Source organism: Papio anubis, chromosome 4 (genome assembly GCF_008728515.1).
Source record: "Papio anubis isolate 15944 chromosome 4, Panubis1.0, whole genome shotgun sequence".
NCBI classification, from domain to species: Eukaryota; Metazoa; Chordata; class Mammalia; order Primates; family Cercopithecidae; genus Papio; species Papio anubis.
The window spans coordinates 161037788-161057205 of NC_044979.1; the positions used below are offsets into that span (position 1 = coordinate 161037788).

General features: G+C 37.0%; 1 protein-coding gene across 4 annotated transcripts in view; it reads left to right on the forward strand.

Moving 5' to 3' along the window:
* Nucleotides 1-19418, forward strand: part of GABPA (GA binding protein transcription factor subunit alpha) — a 38271-nt gene that overhangs the window by 7033 nt on the left and 11820 nt on the right. For all 4 annotated transcript variants that reach the window (XM_003895586.5, XM_003895585.3, XM_009202410.4 and 1 more), the window contains exons 3-6: nt 3358-3502; nt 7677-7761; nt 10596-10841; nt 17001-17195. In XM_003895586.5, the coding sequence (XP_003895635.1) occupies nt 3358-3502; nt 7677-7761; nt 10596-10841; nt 17001-17195 (671 nt within the window). The remainder of the gene's footprint in view (nt 1-3357; nt 3503-7676; nt 7762-10595; nt 10842-17000; nt 17196-19418) is intronic.

Below are 19418 nucleotides of genomic sequence, written 5' to 3' on the forward strand. Positions count from 1 at the left end.
AACTAATGATAGTAAAAGGGTGAATGAAATCAAAAGCAATTGATTTCAATAGTTTTCTCCTTTGGGGCATTTAATTCTTTATTCTTTTCCTCAGCACTGGTTGCTTTAATTTCAGAAATAGTTTAATTCAACCTGAACTATTTTAACAGATATTTATGAGTAACTGTTGTAAACAACTAATTGACAAGAATATGTGAATAAATAAGATACTAATCTGCCCTTATAAAGGCCACATTGTATTTGAGGAGACATACAGGTATATGAGTAATTACGTGACCAGTACTAAGCATAAAGTGTAGTGAAAAGTGTTAATTCTTGGAATAATAATGGAATCATACTTATTTGAAAGGAGGACAGTAGTAGCGAGTTCAGAATCCAAGGAGAGAACATGAGTAGAAATAGACATTTGGGCGTCAACAAGAAGATTGAGGAAAGTAGTAGTTAGTGATCCCTATTTTACTCTGTGGAGTAGGAGGGGAGATAATAAACTGACAGTAAAAGGGACTGAAAAGTAATAGAGAATCTCCGTGGAGTAACAGGTTTAGAAATCTCTGCAGTGCAACTGGACAAGATAATTAAGGTTAAGGAGGATACTGAGTGTTGAGAGTACAGTTGAGATTTAAAACCTTAAATTTTTAATAGAGCTTTTCAACTTGTTTATCCCAGTTTTTCCAGCATAAGAGGGAATGCATGCTTCTGTGGAATTTCATGTATAGATATTTGTGTAACAAATTACCCCAAAATTCAGAAACTAAAAATGCCCAACATTCGGCCAGATGCAGTGGCTCATGCCTATAATCCCAACACTTTGGGAGGCTGAGGTGGACAGATCACTTGAGCCCAGGAGTTCAAGATGAGCCTGGGCAGCATGGCAAAACCCTGTCTCTATAAAACATACAAAAAAAAAATTAGCCTGGCCTGGTGACATGTGCCTAAGTCCCAGCTAATCTGGAGGCTGAGGTGGGAGGATTGCTGGAGCCCAGGAGTTTAAGGCTGCAGTGAGCCATGATTGTGCCACCGCATTCCAGCTTTAGTGACAGGACAAGATGCTGTCTCAAAAAAAAAAAAAAAGTCCAATATTTTTTATTGCACATTGTTTCTCGGAGGAACCTGGGAGCAACTTACCTGGGTGGTTTGCCTCGGGGGTATTTCATGAGTCTGCAATGAAGCTGTCAGCCCGGGCTGCAGTCTCCTAAAGACTGGACTCTAGGGCTCGGGTGTCTGCATCCAAAGTCATGCTTGAGACTCTTAGCAGGATACCGCAGTTCCTCATCACATGACTGTCTCTAGGGCTGCTCATGGGATGGCAGCTGGCTTCCCTTAAAGCAAATGGTCTGAGAGACATAGAATGGCAAGGTAGAAAGCCCCAGTGTCTTTAAGTAATCTAAGAAGTGACATATCACTTTATCTTAGTCTTCTGGTCGCACAGTCCAACCCTGGTACAGTGTGGGGCGGAACTTTGAAAGGACATGCATTTAAGAATCGTTAGGAGCCCTCTTTGAGCCTAGCATGCGTATATTTATGTTTATACAAGCATGCACACAGATGGTCCACAAAGTCTAAAGTATATACTATCCGACCTTTTGTGGATAGTCTAGGTTAGGCGACAGATCGGTAATTAATATGTATGACCTATGTGAAGGAGGCAGTAATTGACATTTACCTAATGTAGATTTTTGCTGTACAGGAATTTAGGTCAAGTTTTTTGAGATCATCTACTTTTTTTTTTTAAGAGAAATTGGTACTTTAGATATTTGTATGAAGTCTTCAAGGTTTTAATGATAGTAATAAAAACTTTAGAAAAATGTTTAATGTTCAGCTAGTATAAAATAGTTCTTTAAAAATTTGTTTTAAAGTGACATCTGAATCTCAAGAATAATTGTTACAAAAAAAGAAAAAGCTGGCCTGGCATAGTGGCTTATGCCTGTAATCCCAGCACTTTGGGACGCCAAGGCAGGTGGATCACGAGGTCAAGAGATCGAGACCATCCTGGCCAACATGATGAAACCCCATCTCTACTAAAAATACAAAAATTAGCTGAGCGTGGTGGCACATGCTTATGGTCCCAGCTACTCGGGAGGCTGAGGCAGGAGACTTGCTTGAACCCAGGAGGTGGAGGTTGTAGTGAGCCGAGATTGTGCCACTGCACCTCAGCCGGGCGACAGAGCAAGACTCTATCTCAAAAAAAAAAAAAAAACAGCAACCTACCATGGCTATAGCTGAAGACTTTGGTAAAAAGGCTTACCTAAGATTTTTTTTTTTTTAACCTTAAAAAATAACAATAGTATACTAGTATTTTTAAATAAGCTTGTTTTTAATTATGAGGGGTCTATTTTATAAATTTTAAATGTTTTAAGTCAGGTGCAATGGCACACACCTGTAGTCCCAGCGACTTGGGTGGCTGAGGCAGGAAGATCACTTGAGCTCAGGAGTTTGGGGCTGGCCTGGTGTGAACATAGGGAGACTGTCTCTAAAATTAAAATATAAATAAATGTTTTAGAAAAAATTTTAAGTTATATACATTCATTGACTATCGTGTATGTATCTCATTTTACTTGTAATTTATGTGAAGACTCAACAGATTTTTTAATACATACTGTTTTTGACAATCACAAATGAGATTTAAATCATGTTTAAATTAAACATGTTGGAATACTTAATTGAATTCCACATTCACCAATTCAGCAAATATTACTTAGTGTTTGTCTTCTATTTGGTCCTATATAAGGATTTGTAAGAGATATATAGGATTACTTACCAAAGATTTTAACCCTTTTGAATTCAAAGTGTGAAATAATATGAAAGAGCACTAAGACAGTTTTTAGGAAGAATATAAACTTTTTTGAACATGGAGCTGTCCTGATTACAACCAGTTGTGTTCATATTAAATTAAAGGGAAAGTCTTTTATTTAACTTATTCTATTTTTATATCTTTATATTTTTATTTATGTGGGGAAGGGAAATTGACTAGTAGAGATGGCATACAGATTTTGAGGAGACAATGTGTCTTCCTTTCTGGGTCTAAAATTCTTCAAAATAACTTGAAAATATAATGCAAATGCAAACATAATGTATGTGCAATATTTATATGTGTACACATACACACATATGTATGTACATACATAATCAGGCATATTTACAAGGATACTTTAAATTTCAAGCTAGCATTTCTTTATGAAATTCAGTGTTCATTTTGGCAATACTAGTTGGGGGTGAGCCTACCACAGCATCTATGTAGAAATGACTTTTCAAAGACCAGAAATGTGTTTTAGTTTGGGATTATGTTTTTAGCATATTGTTACTTTGAAATCCAGGCTAAAAAATGTAACTGTTAGCACTTACATCTTTAACATTTAGCATTGTAGAACAAGCCTACGCGCCAGCTGAATGTGTAAGCCAGGCCATAGACATCAATGAACCAATAGGCAATTTAAAGAAACTGCTAGAACCAAGACTGCAGTGTTCTTTGGATGCTCATGAAATTTGCCTGCAAGATATCCAGGTAATTTTTATTTTTGTAAATTTGTATTGCAACATTTTAGTCTGCATAGGAATATTTTTTTGTTAGCCTTTATAGCTTTAGACTTTATCTCTGTAAGATTTGATTGGTATTACTGTAAAATTTAAGTGTTTAGAAATAAGGTTTTCAAGCAAAATTTTCTCCATTTAAAATTATGTTTTAAAAATTTAGTACTAAAACAAATGAAACATTTGTTTTTTTTTTTTTTTTTTTTTTTTTTTGAGACGGAGTCTCGCTCTGTCACCCAGGCTGGAGTGCAGTGGCCGGATCTCAGCTCACTGCAACCTCCGCCTCCCGGGTTCACGCCATTCTCCTGCCTCAGCCTCCCGAGTAGCTGGGACTACAGGCGCCTGCGACCTCGCCCGGCTAAGTTTTTGTATTTTTAGTAGAGACGAGGTTTCACTGTGTTAGCCAGGATGGTCTCGATCTCCTGACCTCGTGATCCGCCCGTCTCGGCCTCCCAAAGTGCTGGGATTACAGGCTTGAGCCACCGCGCCCGGCCGAAACATTTGTTTTTTACTTTTCACAAATATAAAATGAGAAGTTTAAATAAATAAGAATCAAAGCTTAAATATAAGTAGTAATAGTAGGGAGCACATTGACTTTTGAAACTGAAGTATATTTCTAGCCAGCTTCTAACTTCTCAAATGTATCATTTAACTAAATGATTTCCACATTTCCCTTTTACCTTTATTTTCTCTGACAGTAGGTTTTGGATAAGAATTTAAATGTTAACTGATAGGTCCTGGAATTTATTGTAAAAGGATTTACTCATGGTAGTATTATAATATGTTATGTCTGAAACATATTCCGAGTCATATTTTGCAGTATGTTTTCAAGACAGGTAGTACTTTTATGTATAAAAGTATAGTACTTTTATGTATAAAAAAAAATAGAATTGCCCATACAGTTTTCCATGACCTTTCTTAAGCATATGATTAAATACATATTAGAGTTTTATACTTTTTCTTTTTTCTTTTTTTTGAAATGGAGCCTCATTCTGTCACCCAGGCTTTAGTGCACTGGTGCGATTTCAGGTCACTGCAACCTCCACCTCCCAGGTTCATACCATTCTCCTGCCTCAGCCTCCCGAGTAGCTGGGACTACAGGCCAATGCCTCCACACCTGGCTAATTTTTGTATTTTTAGTAGACAGGGGGTTTTGCCATGTTGGCCAGGCTGGTCTTGAACTCCTGACCTCAAGTGATCCGTCCGCCTTGGCCTCCCAAAGTGCTGGGATTATAGGTGTGAGCCAGTGCACCTGGCTGAGTTTTGTACTATTTTTATTTATTTATATATGTATTTATATATTTTATATATATGTTTATATATTTTTTATATTTTTTATATATAAGATTTTATATTATGTATTAATTATATATAAAATTTTACATATTTATATATTATATATAAATATATGTTTATAAATATATATTTATAATATATAATAATAAATATATATTATTTATATATTTATTATTAACTTAGATTAATGTATATTGTATCATCTTTTGGATCGTTCTTTACTCTTTCCCCTGCCTGCCTTGTGATATGGGTATTCCTTATATTACAGAACTTTTGTGTTAGTTTTTTAAAAATTCAAATCATCATATGCTGCTACTATTTTTAATAAAATACTGTTGTACAGTAAGTTGAAATGTTTTAACAAAATTTGTGCATTTTATTTGCCTTTTAACCATACTTTAATCTTTTCATTTCAATATAAATCTAGTAATTGGTGGTGGGTAGGGATGATAGAGTGCTCCAAAACTAGGGAATGTGGGAAGGTCTAGTAATGTTACAATTTTAGGATTTAAAGTATTTTTCTCTTAATGACAGGATGAATTAACTTAGTCTTTTTGGAAGACTACTTCCCATTGAATATCTGTTAATGTTAAATGTGAAATAGCTAACGGTTCCACTTCAGCAAATTATTCCTACAGAAATGCTCAGGGTGGGTAAAGGTATATGCATGAAGATGTTCATGGCTTTGCAAAAACTGAAAACACCTCAAATGTTCCAAAAATGAGATTTGATATGTTAGTTCCGTAGAATAGAATTTGAGGTAGCTATTAAAAACTGGTGAACTTGAGCTATGTGGGCAAGGTGCATTGAGTGAAAAAAATACTTCCAAAACACTCTAATTCGCTCATGTAATCTTCACATCAGTCTTTGAAATCAGCATATTACTAGTCACATTCTGCAGATGTAGAAACAGATTTAAAGAGGTTAAATAATGTGCCCAGTGTGTGGCTACAAAGGGGTATACTGGAATTTGAACCCAGACCTCTGTGATTCCAGAACTCTCTTCACTTGTTTGAGGCAAAAAAACAAAAAACTTTTTTAAAGGTTTATAGTGAATATAACTCAGTGTCGCTGGACTTTGCCTGGTTTGCTCATATGTAAAGTAAAGGGGAATCTGGACTTAATCTCTTAGTTGTCTTTCAGCTGTAACATTTATTGCTTTCTTTTTAATACTTGACCTATCCAAAATGAAAGTATGGCCTGCAGATTACCCAAACTCTTCCAGATTCTCAGTAAATATTAGTTGGATAAATGGTAATATTTATAATTCATATTGTCGTAGAATTCAGGGCTAGCTTTGGATCTAAGGGCATTTTGCGTTACTCCTTGTCCCCCTTTCCTCCTTAAAAAGGATATGAGGACCACCACTTCTGTTCTTCATGTCAATGCAAACATACATTTGAATCAGAAGTCTTGCTGCTTATGGTAATGCTCTTATATTTTCAGATGTGGGCTGACTTGAAAGCTGAGGGAACAATGGCTAAGTTGCACTTTTTTGAAGAATGTTAACACAAGATCAAATACCAGGCTTGAGTTTTGTCCTTATTCTGGCTTTTAGTGAACTTGCTAATATGTTCAGTACCTGAGCGCTTATACTTTCAGAGTTACATTTGCCATAGCTTCTAGTGGATAATACCAGCGTCCACCAGACAAGAAGAAAAAACTTGACCTTAAGACAATTTTTAATGAAATGTATATTAATGGATGTAACTGTCATATTTAATCTGTCTACAAGATTACACAGTCTTTTTTTTTTTTTTTTTTTTTTTTGAGATGGAGTCTCGCTCTATCGCCCAGGCAGAGTGCAGTGGCACTCACTGCAACCTCCACCTCCCGGGTCCAAGCGATTCTCATGCTTCAGCCTCCCAAGTAGCTGGGATTACAGGCGTGCGCCACCACTCCTGGCTAATTTTTGTATTTGTGTATAGACAGGGTTTTACCATGTTGCCCAGGCTGGTCTTGAACTTCAGACCTCAGGTGATCCACCTGCCCTGGACTCCCAAAGTGCTGGGATTACAAGTGTGAGCCACCACGCCCAGCCCTACACAGTTTGTCTTATCCCCTGTTCAAGTTAGATTCATAGTCATTTGTCATATGTTTGTGCCATGACGACACCATCAGGTTAATTATTGGGATTGAGAGTAGACCTGCAGCTATATGACATGCAGACACAGTTATAAATTATGCGAGATGATTATAACGGAAGCCTGTCTATAAGCTGATTACAGAAAGTGTCTGGAAGTCAGAATTAACATCAATTTGCCATCGTGTGAAATACATTCATTTTAAGGATATATGAAGGAAAAAACACTAATACTGAAGTGATACAGAATTAGGATTCAAGATATTTATAGCTAGGTTAGGTAGTAAGGTCATAAGTGCTTTAATTTTATTAACTTTATGATGAGAGATTTAGAGTAAACCCTTATCTTCAATATGTAGCGCTGGTTACAAGGCAGATATGGCAAGAATATGTTAATATATTTAGATAAATTATCACCACTAATTAAACACTCTTATTCATGACAGGTATAGTGTACTTTAAATACATTTCAGAATGAATAATTGACTTTTGGAATTATTTAAAATCCCAAACTAGACTCCAGAGATAGAGAAAACTGACATGACAAATTTGGTGGTATGCTGTCCTGAATTACTTCCTCGGTAGTGAAAATATTTTAAATTTTGGCAAAGAATTAAATATGACAAGCTAGATAATGTGTTCTTATAATTTAATTAGTATGTTCAGTAATTAAGTTCTTTTTGGTACATCCATTTATTCTAAACCAAAGGCAAGGGACTTAATCTAATGATTGCACTAAAATAATCTTACTCATTTTATCCATGGTTAGCTGGATCCAGAACGAAGTTTATTTGACCAAGGAGTAAAAACAGATGGAACTGTACAGCTTAGTGTACAGGTAATTTCTTACCAAGGTAAGTTACTTTTCATGATAGTTATTTAAAATTTTAACTCATGTTTTTCTGATATAATTTATAAGTGTTTTAGATGGTTGTCTGAATTACTTGATATGACAGCCAAATATTCCTGCTTTGGGTTTCGTAGTTGTATTTGACAGGGTGAAACAGAGAGTGTACCACATTCTACCTAGTTTAATCCTAAAAGGATATATGATATGGTAGTAAATAGCAGATTCACAGAGAGTGTAACACATTCTACCTAGTTTAATCCTAAAAGGATATATGATATGGTAGTAAATAGCAGATTCACAGAGCGTGTTGGAAGTCAGCAGGTTCCAGCTGACTTCCTAAGAGTACCTCAGCCACACTGCAGAGCTGGACTGCTAAGGAAGCTGCTGCCCTGCCATGATCTGGAAAATACAACACCTGGAAGCTACCATGGTGGCTGTCACTTAAACCATGTTGCCTTTACAGTGATCCACACTAGTAAAAAAAAATAGGATGTCTGCTGGCTACGGGGGTGCACGCCTGTAATCCTACCACTTTAGGAGGCCAAGGTGGGTGGATCATTTGAGGGCAGGAGTTTGAGAACAGCCTGGCCAATGTGGTGAAACCCCATCTCTACTAAAAATACAAAATAAGCTGGGCGTGGTGGCACGTGCCTATAATCCTAGCTATTTGGGAGGCTAAGACAGGAAAATCACTTGAACCTAGGAAGTGGAGGTTGCAGTGAGCAGAGATTGTGTCACTACACTCCCTCCTGGGCAACAAGAGCAAAACTCTGTCTCAGTCAGTCAGTCAATCAATAAACAAAATAGATGGCATATGCCTCAATGGTCCCCAACCTTTTTTGGCACCAGGGACCAGTTTCACAGAAGACAATTTTTCCATGGATTGGGGCAGGGGAATTCAAGCGCATTACATTTATCGTGTGCTTTGTGTCTATTATTACTACATTGTAGTATATAATGATACAATTATACAACTCACCATGATGTAGAATCAGTGGGAGCCTTGAGCTTGTTTCCCTGCAACTAGACAGTTTCATCTGGAGGTGATGGGAGACGGTGACAGAGTATCAGGCGTTAAATTCTCATAAGGAGCACGCAACCTAGATACTTCACATGTGCAGCTCACAATAGGGTTTGCGCTCCTGTGAGAATCTAATGCTGCCAGTGATCTGACAAGAAGTGGAGCTCAAGCGGTAATGTGAGCGATAGGGAGCAGCTGTAAATACAGATGAAGCTTCATTCACTCGCCTGCCAGTCATCTCCTGTTGTGTGGTCTGTGGCCTGGGTTTTGGGGACCGCTGATCTGCCTGCTTGCCCCCTCAGCTCATTTCCAAATAGAAGGCTTATACCAGTGATTCTAAAGCCTAAATCACACCTGGAACCCTAGCTGCAAAGAAATCCAGTCTGTACAGTTTAGCATAGAGAGAAGAATTTGTAATAGACAGAATCATCCAGTCAGCCTTATTCATTACAGTATTTTACTAAACTTGTATAAATACCCAAGTTAGAAAAGAAAATTAGGAAACTATTTTTGGTAGGTTGAATTTTAGCTTTTTAAAATTTAGAATAATGTCATCTCTAACATATATTGTTCACAATTAACGTTTCACAAACCACGTTTTTCTTCAGACTCTGTAAATGGTAGGTACGTACTTCTGATCCTTAATTTCCTCAGGATTGATTATTGGGAACAGGAAATAAATTAGTAGTTTTTATCTTCAAAAGCCTAGTGACCTATTGATGCAAGTGTGTTTAAGAAGAGTTTACTTAAAGCCATAAACGTGTGAAATTTAGATGAAGGATTAGGAAATAGATTTTAAGAAAAAATACTTTTGATTCTGATTATTTTTATCATGTGTATTTGAGAAGTGATTCTGTTTATACCACCTGAGAATGATAGTAGTAGTTTCTTGCAATACTGGTTTTCACAGAAGATCAAAGTTGAGTTGTGCTTTTTCTTTAAACTGTACTTTGGTTGAATTTTGATATAGATTGTAATAGATTCAGTAAGGAACAGAAGCAGTTATATAATATGATAGTGTCTTAGAGCTGTCATTTTAGTCTGAGGTTATTTCATAAAGGGCTAATTCCATTTTGAACAGATAAATAATAGTATGTCTTATAGAGAGTACTGCACACATACTGAAATAACTGCTTTTATGGCATAATTTCTTAATTATAATTTCTGAAACAGGTTTCAGTGTTTTGATTCTGGATAGTTGAGCCTTTGTATTAATAAATTATTTATCTTTATCTTTTCCATAGGAATTACAATTCTTAACACCTTTATACTAGGAGCTTAAAATATTCAGGATTTGGGTTTTTCTTCATCTAATTTAAAATGAAAATTAGAATTTAATGGTAAATTTAATTTAGCAAATTTGGCATCGTTTTTAACACATCTACTTTGTCCTTTAAAAACTGAGTCAGTAAATAATTTTAATTTGTTTAGAAGGATTTTTTAAAATTCCAAGGATAGGTAGCTGCTCATTTATACTCTGCATAGTCTAATTTTTATTTTGTTTCATATTGGTAATTTTTATTTTTATTTATTTTATTGTGGTATGAACAGGTACTTTTTTTCTAATGATGTTTATAGGTAGGGTTTGTGTGTGTCTTATGTTTTATAAAATTATTTTAAACTTATAGAAAAGTTGCAAGACTAGTAGAAGAATTCTTGAATATTCTTCACCCAGATTCCCCAAATGTTAACTTTTACTACATTTGCTTTATTCGATGTAGTTTTTCTCTACCATTTTGGAACATATACCCTAAATTATGTTTTGGTGACTTCTGTGTTTTCATTTAGATTCATAATTTTTTTTATCCACTGTTAAGGAATTGAACCAAAGTTAAACATCCTTGAAATTGTTAAACCTGCGGACACTGTTGAGGTTGTTATTGATCCAGATGCCCACCATGCTGAATCAGAAGCACATCTTGTTGAAGAAGCTCAAGTGATAACTCTTGATGGCACAAAACACATCACAACCATTTCAGATGAAACTTCAGAACAAGTGACAAGATGGGCTGCTGCACTGGAAGGCTATAGGAAAGAACAAGAACGCCTTGGGATACCCTATGGTAATGAAATACGTAATTCTATATTGGGTAGAACAGTAGGAATTAAGCTTGACATAGAAGACACTAGGGTAAGTTATAATCTATTTTACATGTAGAGTTATTAGAATGAATGTTGATTTTCTTATCTCTCTTTTTTAATTGTAATATACATTTAAGCTCATATGGTAGACAGATTCAGTCCTGCGTGCCGGAAGTACAAAGAAGTCTAAAAAATTTCTGCTCTTAGGGTGTTGAGAGTGTAGTTGGGCCGGGCGCGGTGGCTCAAGCCTGTAATCCCAGCACTTTGGGAGGCCGAGACGGGTGGATCACAAGGTCAGGAGATCGAGACCATCCTGGCTAACACGGTGAAACCCCGTCTCTACTGAAAAATACAAAAAAACTAGCCGGGCGAGGTGGCGGCGCCTGTAGTCCCAGCTACTCGGGAGGCTGAGGCAGGAGAATGGCGGGAACCCGGGAGGCGGAGCTTGCAGTGAGCTGAGATCCGGCCACTGCACTCCAGCCTGGGCGACAGAGCGAGACTCCGTCTCAAAAAAAAAAAAAAAAAAAAAAAGAGAGTGTAGTTGAAGAGAGAGAAGATAGATGAAAAGTGATAATTGCTGTAAAAGGTAACATGTTTTTAAACTGTCAGTAACTCTTACAGAAGCAGCATGCTATTGGAATCTCAAAGGGATCCTAGTTGCCCTGAGGGAAAGGTGAAAAGGGTTTATTATAAATAAGGTTTATTATAAATAAGATACTATTGGGCAGAGAAAGACATTTAAGACAGGAAGTGTTATGTGCAAAGCTTAGACCTGGGGGTATGCGTGAGTAGTGAGAAAATTGAGTGGTTAAGGAGTTACTCTGTAGCATTACAGAACTGTTTTGATTGATGAAAATAATTGGAAAATGAATATGGTGGTAGTATATGGTGTCAGTTGGAACAGATAGAGACTGAGTGAAGGGAAAACAGGAGCATATTATAATTGTGGCTAGATGATAGGTGATTTCTTTGGGAGTAGAAAGGAAAAAGTAGATGAAAACAGTAATAGGACTGAGCAGATTGACAGATTTTATGAGAGTAGAGAGAGAAGATACAAGTATTGATCTAACTTCTCAAGCTTCATCTTGGTGACTAAAACAGTAATAATCTTGATAAAAATTGGTTCCATCATCATTGCATGTTTAGTGAACACTACTATATGCCAGGCACTGTGTTAAATGCTGGGCTTAATTAAGATGGTGCACTAGAAAGAGCATGCCTTCAATAGCCCAGTTGGGGAAGTAGAGAAGTCTGGTATAGGAAATGCTTTTTTCAAGAGAAGGTGGATAGCACTTGATTTTGAGGTGAAAGTTTATATTCAGCTGGAGGTAGCCAGAAAATGGTTTCAGTTATATAAGATTTGGGCTGGAGACAAAGATGTTATATGAGACTCATTCACATTGAATTTGTATTTGAAGCTATAAAAGTCTACGTAGTCCCTGATGGAGAGCAAGGAATGGAAAAGAACACACAACTAAAGCATATATCCTAGACCCTATAAACATTTAGGGTTGGAGAAAAGGGAGACAAGAAATAACTGAAGAGACAGAAAGAAAGAAATAACTTATACGTATAGTGTCACTGAAATTGAGGGGAGAGTTTGGATGGTCAAGACTCTCAGATGCTGCCGAGAAAGTCAAAGAATGCTCACTATATCTCTTAAATGTGATGATCAGAGGATCATTCTTAAATTTAGACAAAAGTAACTAGAGTTGGTGAGACAAAACAGTATTATAAGAAATAGACATCTTAGAAGTGGGGGCGGATGAGGAAGAATGCTGGGGTAACAAATAAATACTATTGATCATCCAAGAGTTGGTGGGGACCTCAGTGTATTTGTAAATGAAACAGTATTGTCGGGTTTTTTGTCCTTTTTTTATTTTTTATTTTTAGAGACAAGGTTGTACCTGGGGAGCAGTGCTGATGACAGAAAGGCTGTGTTATAGAACTGCTGTTTTCCCTAAGACATTTTTTTCTTTCTTTAAACCAAACCTAAAAGATACACAATAAATGATAGAGCTTACCCATGAAACTGAAAGAGAGCTACGGAACCAGACAGCTAGTGTAGAATTTCAGTCTGTCCCTCTACTGCCCAGGACTGTAGCCACTCATCACGTGTGAGCACTTGAAGTGTCCCTGGTCAAAATTAAGATGTGTTGTGAATGTAAAATACCCATTAAAAGAAAGAATGTAAAATCTTTTTAAATTTTTTATATTGATTACTGGTTGAAATAACATTTGGAACATTAAGTTAAAATAAATTCATTATTGCTGACGAGTTGATGGGTGCAGCACGCCATCATGGCACAAGTATACATATGTAACAAACCTGCACGTTATGCACATGTACCCTAGAACTTAAAGTATAATAAAAATAAATAAATAAATAGTGAGTTTAATGAAAAAAAAAAGATGTATTTCACCAACTTTTTAAATGTAACTATTAGAAAATTAAAAATTACATAATGGTCTGCATTATATTTCTGTTGGACAGCCCTGATCTTGATAATTGTCACCTTTAGTTCTGGATGTTCTTACTGCATTCTTTTGATAAATACTTCTGTGTTCTTTTTTCGGAACTCCTGTTGAATCTCTTGAGTTGATCTGCTGCATCTTTTTTCTTGTTTATTTTTCGTCTTTCCTATCTGCACTACTTTCTGCCAGATTTTCTTGTCTTTATAATAGAACCTATCTGATTTTTAATTTACAAGGGCTCTTCGTTTTTGTTTGTGCCTTTCTGTAGCATTCTGATCTTATATTGCCAATGTCATGTTTTCTCCTACTTCTTTGAGTATATTGATTATAGTTTTAACTTTTAAAAAGCTTTACTGCAGTATTTCGGTTTCTTGTGGATTCTGCTTTTCTTGTGGTTTTTGTTTGTGTTGTTTTTAACCTCTCTCAAATACCTAATTATTTTTGCCCATCTTTTCACATTTAAGAATTAATCACTTCAGGCCGGGTGTGGTGGTTCACGCCTGTAATCCCAGCACTTTGGGAGGCTGAGGCGGGTGGGTCACTTGAGGCCAGGAGTTTGAGACCAGCCTGGCCAACATGGTGAAACCCTGTTTCTACTCAAAATATAAAAATTAGCTGGGCATGGTGGCGCATGCCTGTAATCCCAGCTACTTGGGAGGCTGAGGCATGAGAATCTCTTGAACCTGGGAGGCAGAGGTTGCAGTGAGCTGAAATTGCACCACTGCACTCTAGCCTGGGCAACACAGTGAGACTCCATCTCGAAAAAAAAAAATAAGAGTAAATAACTTTAAAGCTAATTAATGTGAAGTTCTGAAGGATTTGATAACTATATGCTGATAAAATGAGGCATTGACTCTTTCATTAAAAGAATTTCAGGCCAGGTGTGGTGGCTCATGCCTGTAATCCCAGCACATTGAGAGGCTGAGGTAGGAGGGTTTCTTGAGGCCAAGAGTTTGAGACCAGCCTGGGCTATATAGCCGGACTGTCTCCACAAAAAAAAAAAAAAAAGAGCTGGGTGTAGTGGCATACACCAATATCCTGGGAGGCTCAGCTGGGAGAATTGCTTGAGCGCTGGAGTCTGAGGCTATAGAGAGCTGTGACGGCACCACTGTATGCCAGCCTGGGTGGCAAAGCAAGATGGTCTCAAAAAAAAGGCAAAGGAGTTCTTTTCAAACATATCAGTATTTATAGATCTTTTTGCAGATACCTGTCAGCAGAAGATGGGGTGAGCATTTGGGATCGGTGTGTATGTGAATACTGCGTTCTGGAACCGGAAAAGGAAGTGGAGCAGAGAAAACGTAGAGACGGTCTCACTCTTCAGTTTATAGGGTTTTATTACTGAGAATTGTTCTCTCAGTGTCTGTTCATTTCATGTCTCTCCCCGTATATTAATAAATGTTTTCCCGGTGTCCACATGTGTGGGGTACGCCCATTTAACTGGCACCCCAAATGAAAGAGAGACCCTGAAGGTTCTAACCACACCATCTACTTTAAATCAGTCTCCTCATTTTCAGCTTTAAGCCTCTGTTGCTACTCAGAACCACCAGGACTGGAACCGGTGAACAGGGTTCTGCGAGCAGGAATTCTCTCACTTCTTACTGGTATCCTCCTTGGCAAACATTTTAGGTCACAGTTTCCCCCGCTCTGCCAAATCGATTACCACTCTGTTTATTGTCTTCAAAACATTAGATTAAATCTCTCATCCATGCCTGTCGCTTTGTACTCATGTTCCTATGATTTTACATCCTTAAAAAATTCCTTTACTGTTGTTTCACTAGAGTCTGAGAGAAAAGAGGCAGAACATGGATGGCCAATTAGTTATGTTAAACTAGAAGTCCTGATACTTGAGAAAACAAATCAGACAAATTATATATTTCCCTGAGTTTTTTTTATTCTTAAATTTTTATGTAAAATTATCTTTTTCTTTTAAAAGAGGTGGGATTCAGGATAGCTTTTCTAATTTAACTCTGCTTCTGTTGTTTTCCATTAGTATAGTATTCACAGATAAGGGAACTTTCTTTTTCAGTTCTTGTTGACTTTTACCTGGGCCTTCTCCTTCTCTTTCCTTTTCCTTGGCGTCCCTCTGCTGCTCACTTCTAATTCTACTCTGCCAGTTTCTCCTTATTGTGGGCCATTCTCCTGGAAGTGGTTCTTGGCTCAGTTTGAAAAACACCCAGGTGCTACATTGCTTCAGCACTTTAAATCTTAACACAGACTGCGGCTATTGGATTAGGCAAAACTGCTTTTTAGCGTTGCTTTCAGCTTGTCCTGTTGTACTTTCAATGCATGCTTCTTGGCTGTGCTCAGGCTTTCCTGTGATCAGAGTGGGTCAGATTTCTCTTGCTTCCGTTTGCTTTCTCCTGCACACAAGCTAAGACCATGGAGGTCTTACAACCCTTACTGCTTTGTCTTTACTCTCTTGTATCTTGAAGTCCATGAAGATATCTTGTCACCTGGTTTTATGTAAATGTTTGTGGGTTTTTGGTTTTGTCCTCTAGTCACGTTTTTAATGTTTATGTGTACATTCAGAAAAATTAAAAAACTTTGCCATCATCTTCCTAGAATCCTCCCTTAACTTCTTTGTGGAAAAATTTAAAAATATGTATTCTATGGCTATTAATCCTGTATTCTTTGAAGCTAGGGCACCTCTGTTCCTTTAGTCTCAAATGGAATAGTTTCAGTCTCAATAGCACTTTGCCTCTTTGAATAACTTTTATAAAATTCTTATGTTTGATTTATTTTAACTATAATTTGCCCTCAATACCTAAATGTTATTTTTTTTCTACTTTTCTTATTGAATAGCATTTATTTATTGGGTATATAAGTAATATTGTTTGAATAAATCATCTTCTTGAAGCGGGAGTACCAGAACCAAAACCAATTTAGCTAATATGTATTAAACTTACACAGATAGAATGTTCTGTTAGGTGCAGGTGATACAGCAATGTAATAGTTATAGATATTGGCCATATTTTTTTATTTATGAATTCAATTAGATAGTAAAAAATCATAGGGAAAAGGAAATTATTTGGATATACTCTTTAAGATTAAACAAGTGTATGAGCAAGGCACTGTTAGGTTCTAAAGATATAATGGTTTTTACAGGACACATTTATTGTATTTCTTAGTGTGTTGTGAGGGGACAGCTGAGTAAAACAGGCAATTACCATGTTTATTTATTGGAAATGCATCATAAGGGTAAATGCAGGAGCAGCCAGCTTTTTACAGGAAGGAAAAGGGAGGAAAAAGGATATGGTTCATATTTTGGAGAATAGAGAATCCCCTTTTGATTTTTTTTTCAATGCAACTGCAAATTTTTTTAAACTTGGATAATTTACTTTATTCTGTACAGAATAATCTCATATTTTATTCTTTCATTTGACCCACTGGAGAGCAATTTTGCATTTTGTTTTTCTTGATACAGTTCCAACTGAGGTTGAACCAAGTGACTCCATCAGAAATTTAGATTACAAAATTGAAAAGGAGCTGAGGAGAAAATTACAGCATAAATTTTTGTTTTTGTTTTTTGCTTCATATAATAAGTTTACCTCACATACTTAGGGAAAGAAAACATCTGTGTGTATGTGTGTGTATTAACAAGTTAACTGTAAATTTACACAGTATCTAAAATGGAACTAGGCTAAAGTTAATATTTGTCTTTCTAGATCCCATACAGTGGTCCACAGACCAAGTCCTGCATTGGGTGGTTTGGGTAATGAAGGAATTCAGCATGACCGATATAGACCTCACCACACTCAACATTTCGGGGAGAGAATTATGTAGTCTCAACCAAGAAGATTTTTTTCAGCGGGTTCCTCGGGGAGAAATTCTCTGGAGTCATCTGGAACTTCTCCGAAAATGTATGAAATTACAGTTATTTCTTTACATTGTAATTTAAGCTGAATTTTATTTCCTTACAACTTTGTTTTCGTCTTGTTTATTGATAATGATAAGTAATAAGCAGTAATATTTAACATTTATTTACTGTATAATGCTATGCTGAAAGCTCTATATGTTATCTCATTTAATTCCTACAGTAATACCACAAATCATTACTTTGCTTATTTTTTAGATAGGAAAGTGAGGCTTTGAGAGCCCCACAAAGTCACAGCTAGGAAGTGGCAGAGCCAGGATACAAGCCCAGGCTAACATTAGAATCCAAGTTCTTAAATCAGGTGCTGTGCCCTACACTTGGCCCTCTTCATATATTCTATTTGTTGCCTTCTGTTTGATCAGCTCTTACATTTACTGCTCATCTAGAAACTGAAGAGATCATTTGTTTGCAGGTGGCTTCCTTCCCATTCTCTTCATTATTGATGAGATTAAATCTTTGTTCAAGTCTTTACAATTAACTGAATAGAGTCTTAAGAGGGAAGGAAGTGTATGCAACCACCTTTTTGAATTGGAAGCCACCGGTTATAAGTTTTTCCACTTACAACTTACAAGGCTTCAGACATTAATATGATTCAGTGACCGTATAAAGAAATTGGACCAGCACTTTGGAAGAATGAGACAGGCAGATCACTTGAGGTTAGAAGTTCAAGACCAGCCTGGCCAACATGGTGAAACCCTGTCTCCACTAAAAATACAAAAAAATAGCTGGGCAAGTTGTTGTGTGCCTGTAGTCCCACCTACTTGGGAGGTTGAGGCAAGAGGATAGCCTGAACCTGAAAGGCAGAGGTTGCAGTGAGCTGAGAGCGCACCACGACACTCCAGCATGGGTGACAGAGCAAGAGTCTCAGTTGGAAAAAAAACAGAGAAATTTGGAAACTACTTGGCTGTCCAAGAAAACAAGGCACAAATATAAATTATTTTTGCTTGAATATTAATCCATCTTATATTTCAGTGACTGTTAAGACACTGAATCAAGCAACCCATTCCTTGACAGTTTTGCATATCAGAAATGCTAGCCGGACCCACATATTTTTCAGAACACATGAATACAACAAACTCTGACTTTGCTTTTGTATCAGTTATGGATGAAAATGTTACTGATAGCATTTTGTTCTATTATATACCCAATAACGGAAGAGCTCTGGTGGAGGGATTTTCCACCTTAATTCAATGCTTGCAGTTTTCACTCAAGGTGCTTTCTCTGGCCGGGTGCAGTGGCTCACTCCTGTCACCCCAGCACTTTGGGAGTCTGGGGCAGGTGGATCACTTGAGGTCAGGAATTGAAAGTGCTTTCTCTGCTGGTGAATAAGAAGTGAGCTCTGGAGAGAGGCATTTCCTCATTGTTTATAATTTTATTCTTGTAAGGATTCGCTCAGATTTTTTTTTTTAAGTATCTATGATACTAAAAGACTTAGTATATTCATTGTATTTGCAGCATTTATTTCCAGTGTCTGTTCTTACTAGATAAATAAGTTGAATGTCTTCGTTGAAGCTTTGTCCTTGGTTTCACAGATTTCCTTCCCTGCAGAGGTTTTGAAATGAATAAGGTAAATTCTGAATTGTGAAACATGTGAGTCATGTTTATTGAAACGCTTTCTTGTAAGAAATCTCAAGAACACAACAAGGATAGTGCATAGATGATAGTTTCATTTTTCCCAAATCCACGTTTTTTCCAGTCTCTCCCAGGTCAGCTCTTCGTTGTGGCTGTCTCTTTCTGCTTCTCTTATTGCATCTCAAACTTTAAAGTTCATTCACAGGTTTTTCCTAGAACAGAAGTCAAAGGTGTCTTGTATATCTTTCCATTTCCATGCAGCTGAATGAGTCTTCCTCAGAAAAGCTCTGCTCTGGAACCGTTGCTTTGTCTTTTAAAGCAACAAAGTCCCACAGCCTAGATGAGTGTCTCACAGAATTTCTTGGTGATCCAGCCATGGTTCTTCACTTAGCCTGGGCAGGGAATTCCTGTCTGACTTGGAAATGTAGTGCTCAGTTCAGAATTGAGAGATGGGCAGGATGATGTGTAAGGGTATTTCTAACAGACTTTCTAGAATTCACAAGTCTCACTTCTCAGAACAGGGTTTTTTGAGCACAATGCAGTAATCTGGTCCCTTCTGTAGAGAGAAGTCTGCAGCCTCTCTGTGAAAGGCACTGATTCCGGGACAGAACCCAGCCTCTATTATCCGTCCTCAGTG